A 17824-nucleotide genomic window follows, 5' to 3' on the forward strand; every position below is an offset into this window, starting at 1 on the left:
ACTTAAAACTTCGATATTTAATTCATCAGAGATTTTTGCATTAATTTTGATCTTTAAAAAAATGTGTGTATATAAATTACTGGGGTTTGGGGTGCCCCTTAAATTTTGAACCAGAAGTGAGCGCCTCGCTCACTTTACCCAAATCTCGGTTCTACCTCGGATTCACTTTTGGCTCTCAACAAATGACCCCAAGAAAAGGGACAACAAATTAAAACACATGCTTATGATTTAATTCAGTAGAGGGTTTGTTTTTTTTTTTATTACAGCAGAATAAGAAGATTCCAGCTCAGCAATACTGGAAGGATAAATGGCTCCCCAGTTTGCTCAAGGCATTATCCCCAGTCCACAGTTCAGGTGTGCCTCGGGGAGAGCGAGTACTCCTGAGAGAGGAAAGAGAGGATCTCAGGCCCCGGTCTCAACTTATTCAACGTATCCCTGGAGACTAACTGGCCCCATGTCATCACAAGTGAAGGCAACGAACCCCTTCATAGAGGACATGCGGTACCTGCAGGCAGGGTATCTGGTGCCCCCCACGAGCTGGCACACTGTCATTTTGAACTTGGTCATACTCTGGAAACATAAAGTGGAAGAACGGTTCTGACAAATCCTCTTTTTGGAAGAGGTGCAGACCCTATTGATATTTCGAGGCCTCTCGTGGATGAAAACATGCTCCTTCTTGCAGGTGTTGTCAGGTCCCCTGATGACTCTTTGTAAGACCATACGGTTGCAGTACCTTACGGGAATGTCACTCTTGGGGTAGTCCACGTGCAACCGCTCCATGGTCCACACTTCTCCTTCCTCATTCAGCTCGTTCTCCCAGAACAGAAGCATCAGGAAAATGATCACCATTAGAATCATGAGGGGTAAGAGTCCCTTCACATCTTCTGCTCTAACTCCTACCGAGTAAAAAGAGACAGGACATAGCCGAGGGTAATCGGATTCCTCCAGCCCCAGCCCCTGATTTGCTCCCCCACCCCTGGGATATTTTACTTCCTTCTCTCTGCTGATTAAAATCTCACGTGAGGGGCGCCTGGGTGGCTCAGTTGGTTAAGCATCTGCCTTAGGCTCAGGTCGTGATCCCAGGGGCCTGGGGTCGCATCAGGCTCCCTGCTCAGTGGGGAGCCTGCTTCCCCCTCTCCCACTCCCCCTGCTTGTGCTCTCTCTGTCTCTGTCAAATACATAAATACAATCTTTAAAAAAAATAAAATAAAATCTCATGTGACCCTGCAAGCTCCAGAAAGCCCTTTTGGACCATTTCAGCTCTCTGAGTTTGGCCTTGAACTGTTCTCTGATCATTCCATTGTGTTGTGTTTGTTGTGCTTCTGCAAGCTCCTTGAGAGCTCCTGTTTCTCCTGAATCCATCAGCATGCTTACCCCAGCGCGGAGCATGTAGAAAAGGGAGCTACAAAGTACCCGTGCCTGATCGTTTCTTCCTATTGCCGAATGACTTCCTTCCCCGTCATTGTCTCAACACTGATTCCATCCAATTCCACATGCTTTCAGCATTGTCTGCTAATCTGTTCTTCCCAGTTCTTCCCCATCTCTCCTACTAGGCTAGCTCCTCTCACCTTTTGTTTTTGCAGTAGTTCTCACAGGTAACATATCCTGTGATCATGGGTCTGAGAAAGTCCTTTGTGTCTGGCTGTTCCGTGACAATAATGGGGCAGGGAGCAGGTCGAGGGTGGGGAGGGCCCAAGTATAAAGAGCAGAAAGGGAGGAGCCTGTGGGGAGTTGCTGGGGTGCCATTGGGAAGGATGACAAGTCACCTTCAGAGGGAGAGTTGCATAAGGCAGGTCCTGAATGTATCCCATTAAAAAGGCGTGGACTTTCCCAAATGTTTATTAAAGTCCTGATGTGTGTCAGACACAGTATCCTCTGTTTTCCAGATTTGCGGCCAGTCCTTACTACAAACCCGTGGAGTAGCTACTACCCCCCTTTCATTAAAGAAGAGATGACTTGCAGAAAGCGTCAGGTGGAGAGGGGAGATGGCAAGAGCAACGAGAGTCTCACCCTCTCAACACTTCACACTTGAACGCCAAGTTCTAGCAAGTGTCATTCTCACGGGGTGTCCAGGACAGGACAGAAACAATTCCCGGATGTTAGCATTAGCCTTGATAAAGCCCTCGGCTGCTGGGGGAATATGGCAAAGTTTCCCAAACCCTGCTGAACACTGGAATCCCCTGGGCATTTCTCAATGCCACCTTGAGACATTCTGCTTTAACTGGTGTTGGGTGTGACCTGAATCTGAGATTAGTAAAAGCTCCCCCAGTGATTCTAACATGGAGCAAAATTTGGGAACCACCGGAAATGGTGTTCTTGGGAAACTGACATGGGGAACTAGCAGACGAGGGTTTGGGGAAAGACAGTGTCATAAGGCATTGAGAAAATACAAGACTTTTTGTTGCTCTCATCTCCTGGTCATTTGATAGAGAAATGGGAAAACTACGTCTTGCCCTGAAATGATTTCTCTTTTGGAGAGACAGCTGCCTAGTCTCCTCTGTACACGTCGGTGTCTTTCTAACTGGTAAGAAGAAAACGATTTGGGGATGGAAAATCCTAGAAAAGCCTTCCAAGAACGGGTCTCTTTCTATATACCAACAATAAAAGCATAATTCCAGAGCATGAAAATGAACAACCAGGAGGTTACTATTTACTTTCCCCAAATGTGCATAACGGGTTCCCTTTCAGAATTCAAACCGTCCGTTTGGGATACATGTTGCTCAGTGCCGCCAAGATGTAAATGCATAATTAACTTTTTTCTAGTGAACAAATTTTGATTTGCACACTATCTGCAGAAACATTTCTACTGTATAAAGAGAAATATATACTGTAACATGTTCCCTATATCCTGCTGAAACTTCCAAGCAGTTGAATTACAGATACGGTTATGTTCAGTTGACAAACCAGAAGGCAGCGTTTGTTACAAAATTTATCCTCAACTGAGGCAGCTGGACCTATCTGTATATTTCAGACAATTACTCTGCAGAAATTGAGCTTAGACTGGGTTCACATGTTCAATAGTGTTGGCAGCCTGGGAGGAAACACTTGTAATACCTAAAACCAATTAAGAGCTAACATCTATATGGGACTTACTCCTGTCAGCAATAAAAAAGAAACTTCAGGGGCGCCTGGGTGTTGGGTAAGCGTCTGCCTTCAGCTCAGGTCATGATCTCAGGGTCCTGGGATTGAGCTCCACATTGGCTCCCTGCTCAGTGGGGAGTCTGCTTCTCTGGCACCCTCTGCCTGCCACTCCCCGTGCTTGTTCTCTCTCTCTCTCTGTCAAATAAATAAAATCTTTAAAAAAAAAAAAAAAGTAAACTTCAGAGGAGAAAAAAACTGTTAAAAACGTAGAAAAGCCAATTTGAGAAGAGAAAGCCAAAATGGGTGAACAATGAGCAACTTCATTACTAATCAAATAAGTGGAAATTAAGATAACCAAGAGAAATCAACTTATAATCATCAGATAATCAAAAATTAGAAAATCTTACAGTGCTGGCAAAAATGTTAGTGGGCATGAAAATCGGCGTGGTGATACAGGAAAATAATCTGGAAGTATCTGATGGAATTAAGAATGGGTATACCCTGAGCCCTTGTGAGTTCTTCCAGACGGAGCACATGGAGGGGTGTTCATCACGGCTGACTGGTGGCAGAACAGGGCTGTGGCCCCCGAGAAGGGAATGGATGAGTAAAGAAGCGTTGGATACATAAAATAGTATAAAGCAGTTTCAAATAATGCACTAGATTTACAAATGGCAACATGGAATAGAACTCGAAACGTGGTACTGTGTGAAAAACAGTAAGATACAGAATGAAAATTCTTTCCAGTTTATTTAAATTTAAAACATATACGCTCCAAAATAAGACAACGTGTTTTGCAAGGACACACAATATCTAAATAGGATGGAAGAACACGGATTAAATACGATAGCATAGGTGCCTGGGAGGGTGATTGAAATAGAAGCAGGCACAAGGAATAAAAGGGGAAATAATAAAATTGACTAAAACAAAAGAGAGGCCTAGCATGGGCCATAAATGGACTAGGACAAGGTCAATTCTGTGTGTCTGGAAAGGGGAAGGAGGGAGGAAGGAAAGAAGGAAAGATGGACGGAAGGTGGCAGGAGAACGAGGGGGAGGAGGAGCAGGGGGAGGAAGAAGAGGAAAGGAAGGAGTTGGGGGGAAGGGAGGGAGTGAGATGAGGGGGGGAGGAGTGAGATGAGGAGGGGGAGGAGGGGAAGGAGGACAGGGAGGAGGGGAGGAAGATGAAAAAGAGGAAGAAGGAAAGGAAGGAAAGGGAGGGAGCACCTGGGTCTGTTTTCAGATGCCTGCACTTGTCCTGAAACTCCTCCCCACACCCAGACCCCCCTTCGCTGAGCCTTAGGCAACGCACAGGGGACTACAGAAGCCACACAGCTGCCGGAAACTAAAATTCGTGTCAGGCTGTAAAACCTCATTAGCAATTCCCCTAATTACTCATTTTGTCAAATGAACAAGCTGCCTTGCAGGGTGGCTGGGGAGCTACCCAGCCCCAGCATCTGGGGATAGCAGAGGAGGGGGACACTTACTCTGGGTGCCTCCAGCCGCACGTACGAGGTTCCACTGTGTTAAGGCCCCACGTGGAGGGGACGCTTGGAGAGCGAGAAATGCTCCCAGAGCTCCCCGCTTGCAGCACTCCTGCAGAAACTGGGAGGTTGTTCGCGTCTTACGGATGTGCTTGGCCACCCTAGCGAGGCTTCTGCAATCGCCCGAAGCCGTGCTCGACTGGAGGCAACGTAGCAGATGGCATTTTCCAAAACTGGCCACAAAATATTTTCCATTCCACGTTCTCTTCGGGAATCTTGACACTCCCCTATGAAGAGGCAGCGTCCATGTCCTTTCCTGAGAGCTGGGGTGGGCCCGTGCGCCCGCTCCCCGCAATGCAGCAGGGTGCAAGGGATCCTTCGTGACTTCCGAGACCAGGTCATCCAGCTTCTGCCCGGCGGTGGGTCTCCCGGGCGCTTGCGCCGCGTGCCTTCAGCCGCTGTGTATGAAGTCTGGCAACGCGGAGGCCACCACCTGCAGATGCCACCCGGACAGGTGGTGCGAGGTTGCCCCCTGCCCCAGTTCCCTGGTGCTCGAGTCTTCTCAGCGCAGGTGCCAGACTGCTGAGTGGAAAAACCCACGCAACCGACCCGCTCCAGCCGCCGTGTGAATAAAAACAGGCCGGACCTCCAGGACCAACTGCGCAGCTGAGCTCAGTCGGCCTCCAGAGTCAGGATGCTCGGAACCGCTCGTTTCCAGGCACCATTTTACGGTGGTTGTAAAGCAGCGGTAGAGAAGCAGAACAGAGGGCTCCCCACTTGCTAAATGTCCCGAAGCAAATCCAATCCCACGGCGGTTAAGTAAGCAGTAGATAGCACTGAAGTGTTTGGGTATAGAGCAGAGGTTCTCACACAAACAGCGCAAGACTAGGTGCTTGTTTATTTACTTCAGAGAGAGAGCACAGGCGGGAGGGGGCGGGGAGACAGGCAGAGGGAGAGGGAGAAGCAGACTCCCCGCTGAGCAGGGAGCCGGATGCAGGGAGATCCCAGGACCCTGGGATCATGACCCCAGCTGAAGGCAGACGCTTAGCTCACGGAGCCACCCAGGCGCCCTGCAAAGCTAGCTTTAAAATCTCCATCTGATGTAAAACTCCTATAATTTCCTTTTTAACTCCCCAACTCTCTCCATCCCTGCCTGGAGAGCCTCCCCTGCTCTACGGGCTAGCTCACAAGGCCTCCCAGAGTCCACCGGCTCCTCCATGCCTCCTACCTTCCCATCCATCACCTTGTGACCAAATAAAGACCCTTCCTGAGCATCTAGTCACTTAAAAAAATCAGTGAAGTACTTTAAGTAGATATTTTGCTACCTAGTGGTTATGAATCTTACTCTACACACACGGGCAAGAAATTTATATTTCTTAATTCCTTCTATGTCAAATTGAAATTAATTCTAAGTCTTCTATCCTACTAATCTGGGGAGAAATTCAATTTATGCCATTATTAAGCTTCCTTTTCCTCCCTAGCTAGGGGTCCCCGAGAATTTGGAAGGCGTATACCGTTCTTGCTCCTTCCCACTATGGGCCCTGTACTGGCCAACAGCAGCAACCAAGGGAAAAACATTCTTACTAGTTTCCCTTATATAAACTCTCTCTATGTATAGAAACTTTAGAAGAATACTTTCGAATAACCTAATTTATTACAATTAGCATATTTATTGCTAGAATATATCTTTTGATCCTAAACGCTCTTCATAGGAAGAGCCCTCACCTTACTCGAAGTATCTTTCTTAATATCCTTATTATTTTTGTTGGCTTCTGTATAAATTCCTAGGCTATCCATATATCCTAATACACAACTGGTTTTGAAAAACGAAAAAAAAGCAAATCTAAAGGGGTCATCGTGACACCTTTCCCCAACGGCAGCTAATGACAGAAAACACGAAGTGACAGTAGTCTGAACGAGATGGAAGTTTATTTCCCATGTAAAAGAGAGCCTGGGGTAGTTAGTCCAGGATTGGCGAGGTGCTCCAAGGTGCTGGACTTCAATCCTGGCGTGTGGCTTCTCTGTCCCAGTCTGAACGGGCTGCTGTAGCTCTAGGCGTCATGTCTGCATTCCGCCACCAGGGAGAAGCAAAGCGCAAGAGGGGCATGACACTGCCTTCTAGGGGCCCATCCCCCAGTTTCCCGCACCATCTCCCCTTACATCTCATTGGCAATAACCTGGTCACGCGGTCACATTCAACTGCAACGGACAGTGGCAAACGCTGGGTGTATTCTGGGTGATCATGTATGTGCCAGGCTCAAATTCTGGTGTCCTATGACCAAGGAAGAAGGGGGCAAATAAACACTGGGGACGACTAGCAGCACTTTTGCTACTTGCCTTCAGCCAAACACTGTTCTGGAAAATGTTAATGAGTGCGCTTCAAGAAAAAAGTGTCCTGATCAAAAGTTTCATGAACGTTGTTTATTAAGATTCCTTCCCTTGGAGAGTCACAAGATTCACAAGGCATGAGATTCTGAAAAGCTTGACTAATTTCACTTAATTCAGAATTTTACAAACTGTTTTGAGCATAGAGCTTCATTTGACCACTAAGTGGTTAACACTATTAACATCCAAAGGAATAGGGTTCCATGGAACATCAGTTTGGGAAATGATGCAAGGGACTAGGAGCCATAGGTGGCATCTGAGTGGGAACTCAGGAAACAATAGACAAAGGGAATCTAATTTAAATAGTTTCAGTTAGTTAGATTTGGGGGATTGTCCTTCCTTTAATATTCATATAAAAATAACCCAAGGGCGCCTGGGTGGCTCAGTCAGTTAAGTGTCCAACTCTTGATTTAGGCTCAGGTCATGATCTCAGGGTCATGAGATAGAGCCCTATGTGGGGCTCTGCTCTGGGTATGCAACCTGCTTGAGATTCTTTCTCTCCCTCTCCCTCTGCCCCTCCCCCTCTCTAAAACAAAATCCAAACCGCATCCCTCACTGCTACTAGAATTTTAGTTCCCTTCCAGAAATGTCTTAGGAGCTCTCTGAGGAGTGCTTTTTAAATTTCTTGTCCAAAACTGACCTTCCGGACTTCCTTGCTATTCATCCCTGGCTTCTCATAAGTGCTCTCCGTGGGGCTGCAGCCTCTGGCCTGTTTCACCCTCCTCCCAAAGCCTGGATAGAGGCCCTGCCCTATGTTCTCTAACGCCCACGAAACCCAAGGATATGGGGTTGAGAGAAAAATCTTAACACTAACTCGCATGGACTACTTCCAGCAGCCATCAGCAGGCCTTCACTAGAACTCCCTTTGAATGTCCCTTTCCTCGGTCATTCTGATGTGGGGTTTGCTTATTCCCCTTATTATCCTCTCCTTTTTATCTCCTCTTCCTCAAGTCCTGGAGCCCCGGCTCTCTGTAGTGGTGACCACAGAGTTTCCGTGGAGAAGGATGCAGGAGACAGGGATCATGCCACAAGGGGGCGCTAGGGGCACTCTTCTCGAAGATGCCTTTTCTGAGTGCTTTACCCAAAGCTGAGGAAGCGTGAATTGCCCCTATTAAAGAATGGGAATGGACAGAGGTCGCAGAGTATATGGGGGAGGGTTAACGATCTCTCCACCGGCCCTTAACCACTCCTTGGTCTGCCACTGCCTGGCTCTCACAGATAAAAAAATATACGTATATATGTGGCGGAGGGAGGTGGCTTCTAAGAGAAATGCATCAGAGTTTCTTGGCTACTAATTAAAAATGCAGAAACCTGGACCTTACCCCAGACCTACTGAATCGAAGTGTCTAGAGGTGAGGCCCTGGAATCTGCATTTGTAATCAGCAGGCCATCTCTGGTGATTATAATGCACACTGATGTTTAAGGGTCACCACAATAGGTGGGCTCCGAATTGGTAAACAGCATAATTTCTAAAGAGTTGCACCCATCCCACAATAAAACTGACTTTTACATCATAATATGGAATGCTCAGTACCCAGACAAAGGGTAGGCACTTGCCTCATGTCATGTGACTAAAGCAGCACCTTGGAGTGTCTCCCTCCCTGGACAGTGGGAGGACTTGCCCCCAAACGCACCGCTGGAGGAGGGAGGATTGGTCTGTAATCTTAGCTGTGGTCCTCAATCCCTATGTTCTTTCACCAAGTCTGGAAGCCATTTCATAGGGGATCATCGAGATGAACTGGGGCGGTCTGAGTTCCACGGAAGGGAGGTTCCAGGGCCAGGCAGGAGTGCAGGAGAAGTGCCAACGTGCCTGTGGGCTGGCAGCAGGGCTGGGCAGGGGTGGGGAGTGGCAGTGAGGAGCTGGGAATCTGGGAACGGCTTGCATTCAGGAAGGTTACTTAGGGCAGAAGGTGCTCTCCTCCCCCACCATTCTCTAACCCTCTTCACACCCACTTCTCTATCACCTTCGAGCCCCTCCCTGAAGACAAAAAGGTTGGAAGTACTTCTAAATTGGGATCCACTAAGGTGTCCTCCCAAACCATTTTCACCTCCTAGCCTGGTGTGGGGAACAGTCAGATGATAACTTGCTTGCTTGCTTTCTTTTTTTTAAAGGTTTTACCCACTTATGAGAGAGAGAGGGAGAGGGAGAGAGAGACCGAGCCGTGGGGAGGGGCAGAGGAAGAGGGAGAAGCAGACTCCCTGCTGAGCAGGAAGCCCAATGCAGGGCTTGATCCCAGGACCCAGAGATCATGAGCTGAGCTGAAGACAGATGCCTAAGCAACTGAGCCATCGAGATGCATCGTTCCTCTCTCCCTTATTCCTTCCCTCTCTCCCTTCCTTTTTAAAGATTTTATATATTTATTAGGGGGTCGGGGAGGGGAAGAGGGAGAAACTCTCAAGCAGGCTTGCCCCAATCCCAGAGCAGGACAAGGGGCTCAATCTCACGACTCTGAGATCAGGGTCCTGAGATCATGACCCGAGCTGAAACCAGGAGTCAGTGAGTGAGTGAGTTAACCGGTGCTTAACCGACTGAGCCACCCAGGCATCCCGATAGGTTTCTTTCTAACCTTGGAAGTGGGCCTCACCTGTGAGGAAATCCGTGCTGGCTCCCACAAACTCTCAGGCCACCAAAGTAAGCCCCTGTATCAGGAAATATCTCTAAGTGCAATGCAAAGGCCGTGGGGCCTTACTAACTCCTCCAGGAATCTTTAAATGAGCTACGGCCATCTCCTCCTCGAGTCTCCATGAGAAGCCCTTCTCCACACTTCCTGTAGGTGATTTAGGCTTAGTGATTGCTGTGTGGGGCCCAAAGGGCCTATTTGGCCTCCTTTCCCACTTGCTGTGGGCTTCTGGTGATTCAGAGCAGGGGACCTGCTTGCTCTAACACACTGCCCAGTACTTCACAGGCAATCAAAAAGTGTTTGACTGTGGGTGTGTGAAAGAAAATTCCTAAGATGGCGTCAGACGTGGGAAGGGGCCGGAAGACGGAGCTCAGAGGCCTGAAGCGCGTCCTCACCCAGATGGACCCCGAGCCTCAGGCCCATGCAAACAACATGCTGGAAAACAGCCACATGCTTTGGCCGCAAGGCCGCAAACACTCTTTTGCAACATTGCCTGTACCCTCCAGGGACATTCCAACAGCTCAGCATATGTGCGGCTGGCACCAACCACATTTCATGCAAAACAAGTCCTGTAAATTCTCTCTTTCCTCTTTCATACCCTAACGCCTTTGTCTCTGCAGAGCGCACTCTTGGTCCACCTCGGCGCCTTCCAGATGGCGATTCCTAAGACCCCAGTAAACGCACATTGATTCCGAAGCTCGCCATTCTGTCTGTTGTTGGTCAACAGATGAAAAAGTGAAAGACTTTGGATCCCGTTCTTCTTCTGCCACGAACCGGCTGTGTGATCTTGGGATAGTCGTGTCACCTCTGAGTCTGAGGGCCTTCATTTCTCAAATGGAGGTGGCAGTCACTTCACTCCATAAGGCCCCTTTCCGCTGTCACAAACTGAGGTTCTGAGCTAAATTGAAATGACCCCGATGGCTATTCTCTTCAGATGACAGTTTTCTGGCTTCTATGTCCCCCCTCACAGAGGGAGTAGAGATGTGGTCTCCACCTCCCAGCCTGAAGTCAGGGTGAGCCGTGGGGAAATGGGGGGGCTGGCTCCTGGCCACCAGGCCCAGGAGTGGGGAGGTGGAGCTCTGATTCAGGAACGTGGTGGACGTGGAGTAACCCTGTGAAATGGCGTAGGAAATTGACATTTTGGTCAAAGGGACACACACCTCCCCAAATCAAGAACACTTACTATTACCCAAAAGAGGGGGCATGAAGCATGAAGCGCCCTTATTCCTGAGGGGTTCATTGGGTACCTTTGGCAACTGCAGAGCAGTTCCCTGGACAAGCGGTGACCTGCAGGATTCAGGCGATACCTTACTAAGCCTCTGGGCCCCTGCCAACTGCCCTCCCACTCGCTTTCTCCGCGTGAGACCGTCAGACTGGAGCTTGCGTGTGTCAAGAACACGCAGCTTCCGACTTGCGCAGGCCGAGTTCAGATCGGATCAGGCTAGCAACCTCTGCCTCACAGTGAAAAGCCCCAACTTGTGAACAGGGGAGATCCTGTTCTCCCTTGGGGTCAAAGGAAGCCTGTTTTGTTTTGTTTTGTTTTGTCACTTTATGTGTGTCCCTGAAATGACTGCCACCAGGCCATCGCCCAGGGCAGGTCAGTCAGGTTGAGGGGAGGTTGTCTAAGCCTGTCTTTCTAACAGCTACCTGGTAGGCCCCCTGTCCGTTCAGATTTCCACTTCTGAGAAGGCTTTGATCTTAGCACGTCTGGCTTCTCCTGTGTGTCCCAGGCGAGCCCCCAGCAGCTTGCTTTAAAGCTCATTGAGGAAGGACAATTACCCCAGCCTTTCCCACAGCACCTCCAAGGGCATTCAGGTCTTTCATACACTCCCAGGCTTTGCTCTCCTCTCCAGGCCAGTTCCAGCTCCCCTGAAAATCAGATAAGATTCCCTGAAAGAAGATGAATGCTTGTCCCCTGACCCCACATAATCATTGAGGCCCTAAAGAATCGGATTCATTTTAAAAACAAACAAATGATCAAACCAGCTCCTTCTCAGAAGCACCCAGCTAGGGCTGAAGGAGGAGGGGCCTGGGATTCCCGAATGCCAGGTTCCTGTCTTGACACTGACTCTGCCACTAACTAGCCCTGTGGCCCTGAGCTTGATTCCCAGGTTCTCACCGACCTCCTTTAAAAGTGGCTGGAAACTGGAATGCACGAGGTGAAAACAGCTGATAATTTTAGAGTTGGTAAAGCCTTCCAGCCGTAACATTTCCTCATGCAGGGCTCTGTGCTTATTAGAAGCGAATCGGGGCTCCCCATTGCTTTTTGTCAACCTTATTATACCATAGTAATCTTTTTAAGACACAAATCTAGTTCTGGGCCTATACTATCCACCCCCAACCCCACCAAAACTGTATCAATGGCTTTTCATAAGTCTTAAAATAATGGCCACTGTTCTGACCTCTGCCTGCCAGACCTTGTATAGAGAGCCTCACCTCAACCCACTCTCTCTCTGTGTCTCTCTCTAACCCTACATACACTCCTCCTTTCAGTTCCCTAAACTCACCAAGCTTCCCTCCAACTCAAGGTTCTTAACATCTAGTTCTTTCGTTGTGGAATGTTCCTGACCCCACTCCCCGTCCCCAGTCTGCCTGCTTAAATCCTGTGGGTTAAATCCTGTGGGTCCCTCCTTCCCTCATGCAAGCCTTCCCAGAAACCCCAGAGTAAGTGAACAGCTTCCGTGTTGCTTGTATACTACTCTCTATTTTTTTTCTTTGTGGCCCTTATCACTAGCACAATAAATTAATTATATTTCCTGATTTTTAAAGTTATCTGGTTGTTTCATGAGGATAGAAACCCCATCTGTCTGGTTCCCTGCAGTAATCTCTGTTCCAAGCACAGTGCCCGGAATATAACAGATGTTTCACAATGTTTGCCCAATAAATGTTTAGTAAATACTGATTGAGTGGAAGAAGGCATGACGGGATGACCTAAAATATTTTGCTCTTTTAATGGTAGTATCAGAGAGCTATTCTTTATTCTTTGTAAGACTCAGTAATCTTTTTTGATACTTGGGGTGGGACCCTGTAGCACCACACAGATCAGTGAAAGGAAAGAAAAATGTTGGTTCACCTCTAATTACTACTCAAGGCTCAAATCTAAGATTTTCTCTCTGAACCACTCACTTCAGCTGTTAAAGACCAACCCCAGGGTTTTGCTAGCAGTGCTGGCTCAATTTTCTGCTTTCCCTCCAGAACCAAGGGAGGCCATCCACCTTAATAAATAGTTCCTCTGAGGGGCACCTGGGTGGCTCAGCTGGTTAAGTCTCCAACTCTTGATCTCAGCTCAGGTCTTGATCTCAGGATTATGAATTCAAGCCCCACTTCGGCTGCACCCAGCGTGGAGCCTACTTAAAAAACAAAAATAGTTCAGCTTAACTGCACGAGCACCATCTCCCTGGACGAAAACACAGCTCTCGTCCCTATAAGTTCCACCTTTATATCACGCACACAGAAAGATCAGCAAAAAGTAGTGGGGTCCCCAGAAATTAGCTTTTAATTGACTGTGTCTCCTTTAAGACCCCTCAAGGGAAGACCCATGACAGTACCTGTTTTGCCCACAAGGGGACAGAGTCCAGCTTGCATTCATAGCTCCAGGGGGCAGGCACAGCGTGTGACCAGCACAGGTTCTCACTGCCTAAATCCTCCCAGCATGCCAGCAAAATGTCCGTAGGACTCGTACTCACCGTGAATCCTCCTCACAAAGCCTGGTCAAATGAGGTCGATGAAGTCCCATTGGTTATACAATTCCTTCCCTAACCTTAGTTTTCCTCTTCCCCTGGTGCCCCTATTGTGGACTTCTGTTCTTCCTCTTAACAATTACCTTAAGACCCTGCTCTGCGCAACCTTACAGTGTGACCCCCAAACACCATCTGGTTCAGAATTGGCTGAAAGTGACCAAGGCCTAGAGCAGCCCTGCATGTAAGCAGCTTTGCCTGGGGCAGGTTTGCAACGGGAATCAACGGCCCCGGCCCCGATTCCCCGCTCCCGAGAGCCTACCTTGTGCCTTCCTGTATGTCCAGCTGGAAGAGCCTTTCGACGCTTCTTTAAAACATTGATAAGGCCATACTGTGGCCCAAAAGGAGAGCTGCCACAAAATATTTTCCAGGCAAGCCCCCACCCTCAGGCTTTCCCAAAGATGGCACTTTCCCCACACTGCAGGAGCCCTCTCTCTGTTCAAGCCCCAATACCTCCCTGCTCCTGTCTCCCCCAGCGCGACAAGATCAGGTGTTCCTTACCAGCCTGTATAACTCTGTGATTTACAACAATTCGTACAAAGCATTAACCAAATATTTATCAAGTATTTATTAGGTGCTAAGAACTGTTTCAGCCTCTGAGATGTCAGCAGTAAAACACCTTGTTCTCATGGAGCTTCCCTTCTGGTGGTGGGAGAGGGGGAATTAAGAAAAGCAACAGCAGCAGCAGCCAAAGTCGGGGGGGGGGCGGTATGTGCAAAGAGGAAGCTTAGAGTGGAGAAAGGTGGACAGAGAGCAAAGAGGGTGGGTGCTATCTCATGTGAGGGGTCAGAGAAGACCTCCCTGGTAGGTACTAACATCTGTGCAGGGGTCTTAAAAGCAGTGAGAAACTGAGCCATGCAGGCAGAAGGAAGATAAAACTCAAGACAGAGAGAAGAGCATGTGCAAAGGCCCTGAGGTGGGAATTTCTGAGGTGCACTAGTGGCTAATGTAGTTGGAAGGAGTAAGCTCTGGGAGATGAGATCAGCAAAGTGAAGAGCGACCAAGAAGCGGCAAAATCACACAGAGATTTTTTTAAGCCCTGACAAGGAATTTGATTTTATGCTGAATGAAATGGAAACGCACAGAGGGTTTTAAGCAGAGTAAAGACCAGGTCTGACCCAGGTGTCAACAAGATTGTTCTATCTATTCTGTTGAGAATGGCCTGAAGGGCACAAGGGCCAGCCAGAGAGACCTTGCAAGGGGCCACTGCAACAGCACGGATGAGAGATGGTGGCGGCTTAGGCTATGGCGTGGGTGGCGCAGGTGATGAGAAGTGTTTGGATTCTGGAAAGATTCTAACTGTACAGGTAACATCGTATGGTAAAGGATTGAATGTAGGTTGTGAGAGAGAGGGCTAACAGATAATTCCAAGATTATTTTGCAGTTCTTCCAAATATCCAAGAGGTACCAGAAGTTAAATACTTAGCAGCATAGCTAAGAGTGAGGTGAAAAATACCTGTGGTTTCTAACTCTCGTTCATCAGGTGAGTCAGGGCATATCCGACTGAAATAGGAGGGTGTTAGCACTAAATACCCGCAGGCAGGGAGTCGGGGGGAAGGCGTGATGATAGGGTCTAGTCCTTTCTATAAGGACTGAAAGCCACACACATTTCCACTAGTCCCTCCTCAAACCAAGCACGCTGACCCCCTGGGCTGCCTCTTCTGGAGTTTTCTGCTCTTAGCAGTCTGTTTCTGTGGCCTGGGAAAGTAAGGAGCGTCACAGAGAAACTAAGTTTGGCACATGGTTGCACCCAGAACTAAACTTATCCAGGGAAAATGAAGTCCCAGCTGGAAGGGGGGTGATCCTGAGGAGGGTGGATGGGATGCAGGATACCTAGAATTACTGGGGTACTGGGCCCAGTCTCCAGCTGTGGTCTGGAGAGCAATTGTGTAGCAGCTGTACCGCCCAGACCAACCCTAATTACAGCTGGCAAGCTTTTTTTTTTTTTTTTAAAGATTTTATTTATTTATTTGACAGAGATAGACAGCCAGCAAGAGAGGGAACACAAGCAGGGGAAGGGGAGAGGAAGAAGCAGGCTCATAGCGGAGGAGCCTGATGTGGGGCTCGATCCCATAATGCCGGGATCACACCCTGAGCCAAAGGCAGATGCCCAACCGCTGTGCCACCCAGGTGCCCCACAGCTGGCAAGCTTTTAATCAATAACCCTGCCAAGGGCCTATCCTCACAAAATCCGATTTAATTGGTTTGGGGTTGGACCCCAAACGAGTGAATGATTAAAAAGTCCCACAGGTGAGTCTAATATGGCGGCAGGCCTGAGCATCCTCGTCGGAAGTTCATCCCATGGTGCTACAGCACCTGAGACTCCCCCACGCCCACAGGCACGAGGTCCCAGGAATGTTGGGCCCAGAGGAGGGAGGGAGGCCAGGCTTTATGGGACAACACACCTTGCCGCACTTGCTGACCCTTGGGGTCCCAGCACCCAAAGAAGGGCCCCATGATTGCAGTGGAGGAAAACTGAGGGTCATGCAAAACAATTGATATAAAATACGCCTCGCCCAGGCCTGAATGACCGATTTTTGGATAACAACACAAAACTACAGAAGAGAAACAATGGTCGATTTTAGAAATAGTGATTTTGCAAAAGAAATGCTATATAAATTATATGTAAAATCTGGTATTTACCCTGATGTAAATACACAAAGAGCACTTGTCTGAAGATTAAGCGTGTAAATCTGAACCAGTGGAGCACACACTGGTGTCCGTTCATCCATTACCCGCAGAAGGTGCCCCCTGAAGCCTGATGGTGACCAAGGGAGAAAAACAGGGCTCGTCCGGGATTTGAACCCGGGACCTCTCGCACCCTAAGCGAGAATCATACCCCTAGACCAACGAGCCGCACACAGCTATCTTTCTATTTCTAAAGTTTAGTAAAGAAAATTTTAGCCACGTCCACAGTTGGCCGGAAGGGCTTCTTTTTGCAACTGTGGGCATGGGGTGACGCCTAGCGGATGAACCGACCACTGCAGGCTCCCTCGCCCCCATTCCGGGAGGCGGGGCCCCTGGGCTACAGATCCTTTTCGGGAGAAACCCCAGGCATCGACGAGAAGAATTTCGGCACGTTTAGGCTCCGGAGGTTGCGGGAGTGGTGGGAGGCCATCGTCTCAGGGACGGTCCCGGGGGAGTGGGGAGGGGAGGACGCGCCTCGCCGGGAGGGCTGCCCGCGGCCGGCGGGACAGCGGGCGGTGGGGAGGCTCCTCCCGGCCTGGGCACACTGCAGACGGCTGCTGGGCTCGGCCAGCCCCACGGAACGCGCCTTCTGGAAAGCTTCCGCGTCTCCTCCGGGCGCGTCCCGGCGCCCCACCGCCGGCGGGTCCCAGACAGACTCGGCATTGTCAGCGGAGCGACAGGTCTCGCCGCGTGACGCCCTTCGTGGGGGGCCCTGCGAGACCCGAGAGGGCCCCGATTCTCCCGGGTGACCGGCCTGTGCCCCGCCCGGGGCAGGCGCTCCGAACACCTAGACCCAACGGAGGTTGTCCTGTCTCGGAACAGGACGTGCGGTAGGGCCCTTTCCACCAATCTCGAATACTGCGGCTTGAAAGAAGAAAGCCAGGCAAACCAGCCAGGAAGGAACGCAGAAAGAGATGCAAAACCCGGGAGAACTAGAAATAAATGAACCACGGAGTGGAGGGTGGGGAGGGGGGAAGAGAGGCAGGGTAGAGAATGTGTTTGTGAGCGCACGCCGAGCAGGTAGCGTGGCCGAGCGGTCTAAGGCGCTGGATTAAGGCTCCAGTCTCTTCGGGGGCGTGGGTTCGAATCCCACCGCTGCCATTCGCTTTTGAAACCGTTTGTGACGGACAGCGATGACTGCCTTGGTGTAGCCACGTAGAGCAGTGAATCCCTTCGCCTTCCTTTCGCGCCCAACCGCTTTCCCTGATTGGTGGGAATCTGGGTATGCACCGTTTTGCAACTTCTCGTATTGCAGTCTTTCAAATCTCAGAGTTCTTATTAAAGACCATAGTACCATCGCAACATTATAATTACGCCTTTGAACCCATGGTTTCCACGAGGTCAAGTACTAGTCCTTTAGTTTCCTCTATAACCTTTGTTTTGCCTTTCTTCACTCAATCAGAGAGCAAAGTTTGATCGCTTGTCTTGTTATTGACAGTGTTCAACCGCTGAGGAGTACAAAAAAGATGAATAAAACATAATGCCCGCCCACAAGGGAAGCCCACTGACCATCCTGGAAGAGGAAGACATACCATTGCAAAACAGTCTTGAAACACTGTAAGACATCATCAAACAGAAGATAAATGCCTTCTAAGGAAGGCAATGCAGTGATGGGAGGGTGCTGCGGGGCCAGTTCTGCCCTTAGAATACCAGAGCTCCGGTTCTCCCATTACTAGCTGTGCAGCCTTAGGCAGGTGGCTTATGCTCTGTGGGCCTCAACATCCTCATATGTAAAATGGAGATAATAATGCTGCGTATCTCGGGGAAGTTTCGTTAGTTCATACACGTAAGGTGCTTAGCGCAGAGTCTGGCAGTCAAAAAATGTTAAATGTTT

General features: G+C 49.2%; 1 protein-coding gene and 2 non-coding genes across 3 annotated transcripts; 1 reads left to right on the forward strand and 2 right to left on the reverse strand.

Moving 5' to 3' along the window:
* Positions 1–247: 247 nt before the first annotated feature.
* RNASE12 (ribonuclease A family member 12 (inactive)) lies at positions 248–5010 on the reverse strand. The gene is made up of 2 exons (XM_034648639.1): positions 4563–5010; positions 248–896 (listed from the first exon to the last, which is right to left on the reverse strand). The coding sequence occupies exon 2, from the start codon at positions 856–858 to the stop codon at positions 421–423; it is 438 nt and encodes a 145-aa protein (XP_034504530.1). The 5' UTR covers positions 859–896; positions 4563–5010; the 3' UTR covers positions 248–420.
* Positions 5011–16086: 11076 nt separating this feature from the next.
* Positions 16087–16158, reverse strand: TRNAP-AGG. Its single transcript has one exon. It is a non-coding gene; the product is annotated as a tRNA-Pro (tRNA).
* An 851-nt stretch (positions 16159–17009) lies between these two features.
* TRNAL-AAG lies at positions 17010–17091 on the forward strand. The gene has a single exon. It is a non-coding gene; the product is annotated as a tRNA-Leu (tRNA).
* Positions 17092–17824: the final 733 nt, after the last annotated feature.

The sequence above is a fragment of the Ailuropoda melanoleuca genome, chromosome 20 (genome assembly GCF_002007445.2).
Source record: "Ailuropoda melanoleuca isolate Jingjing chromosome 20, ASM200744v2, whole genome shotgun sequence".
NCBI lineage: Eukaryota > Metazoa > Chordata > Mammalia > Carnivora > Ursidae > Ailuropoda > Ailuropoda melanoleuca.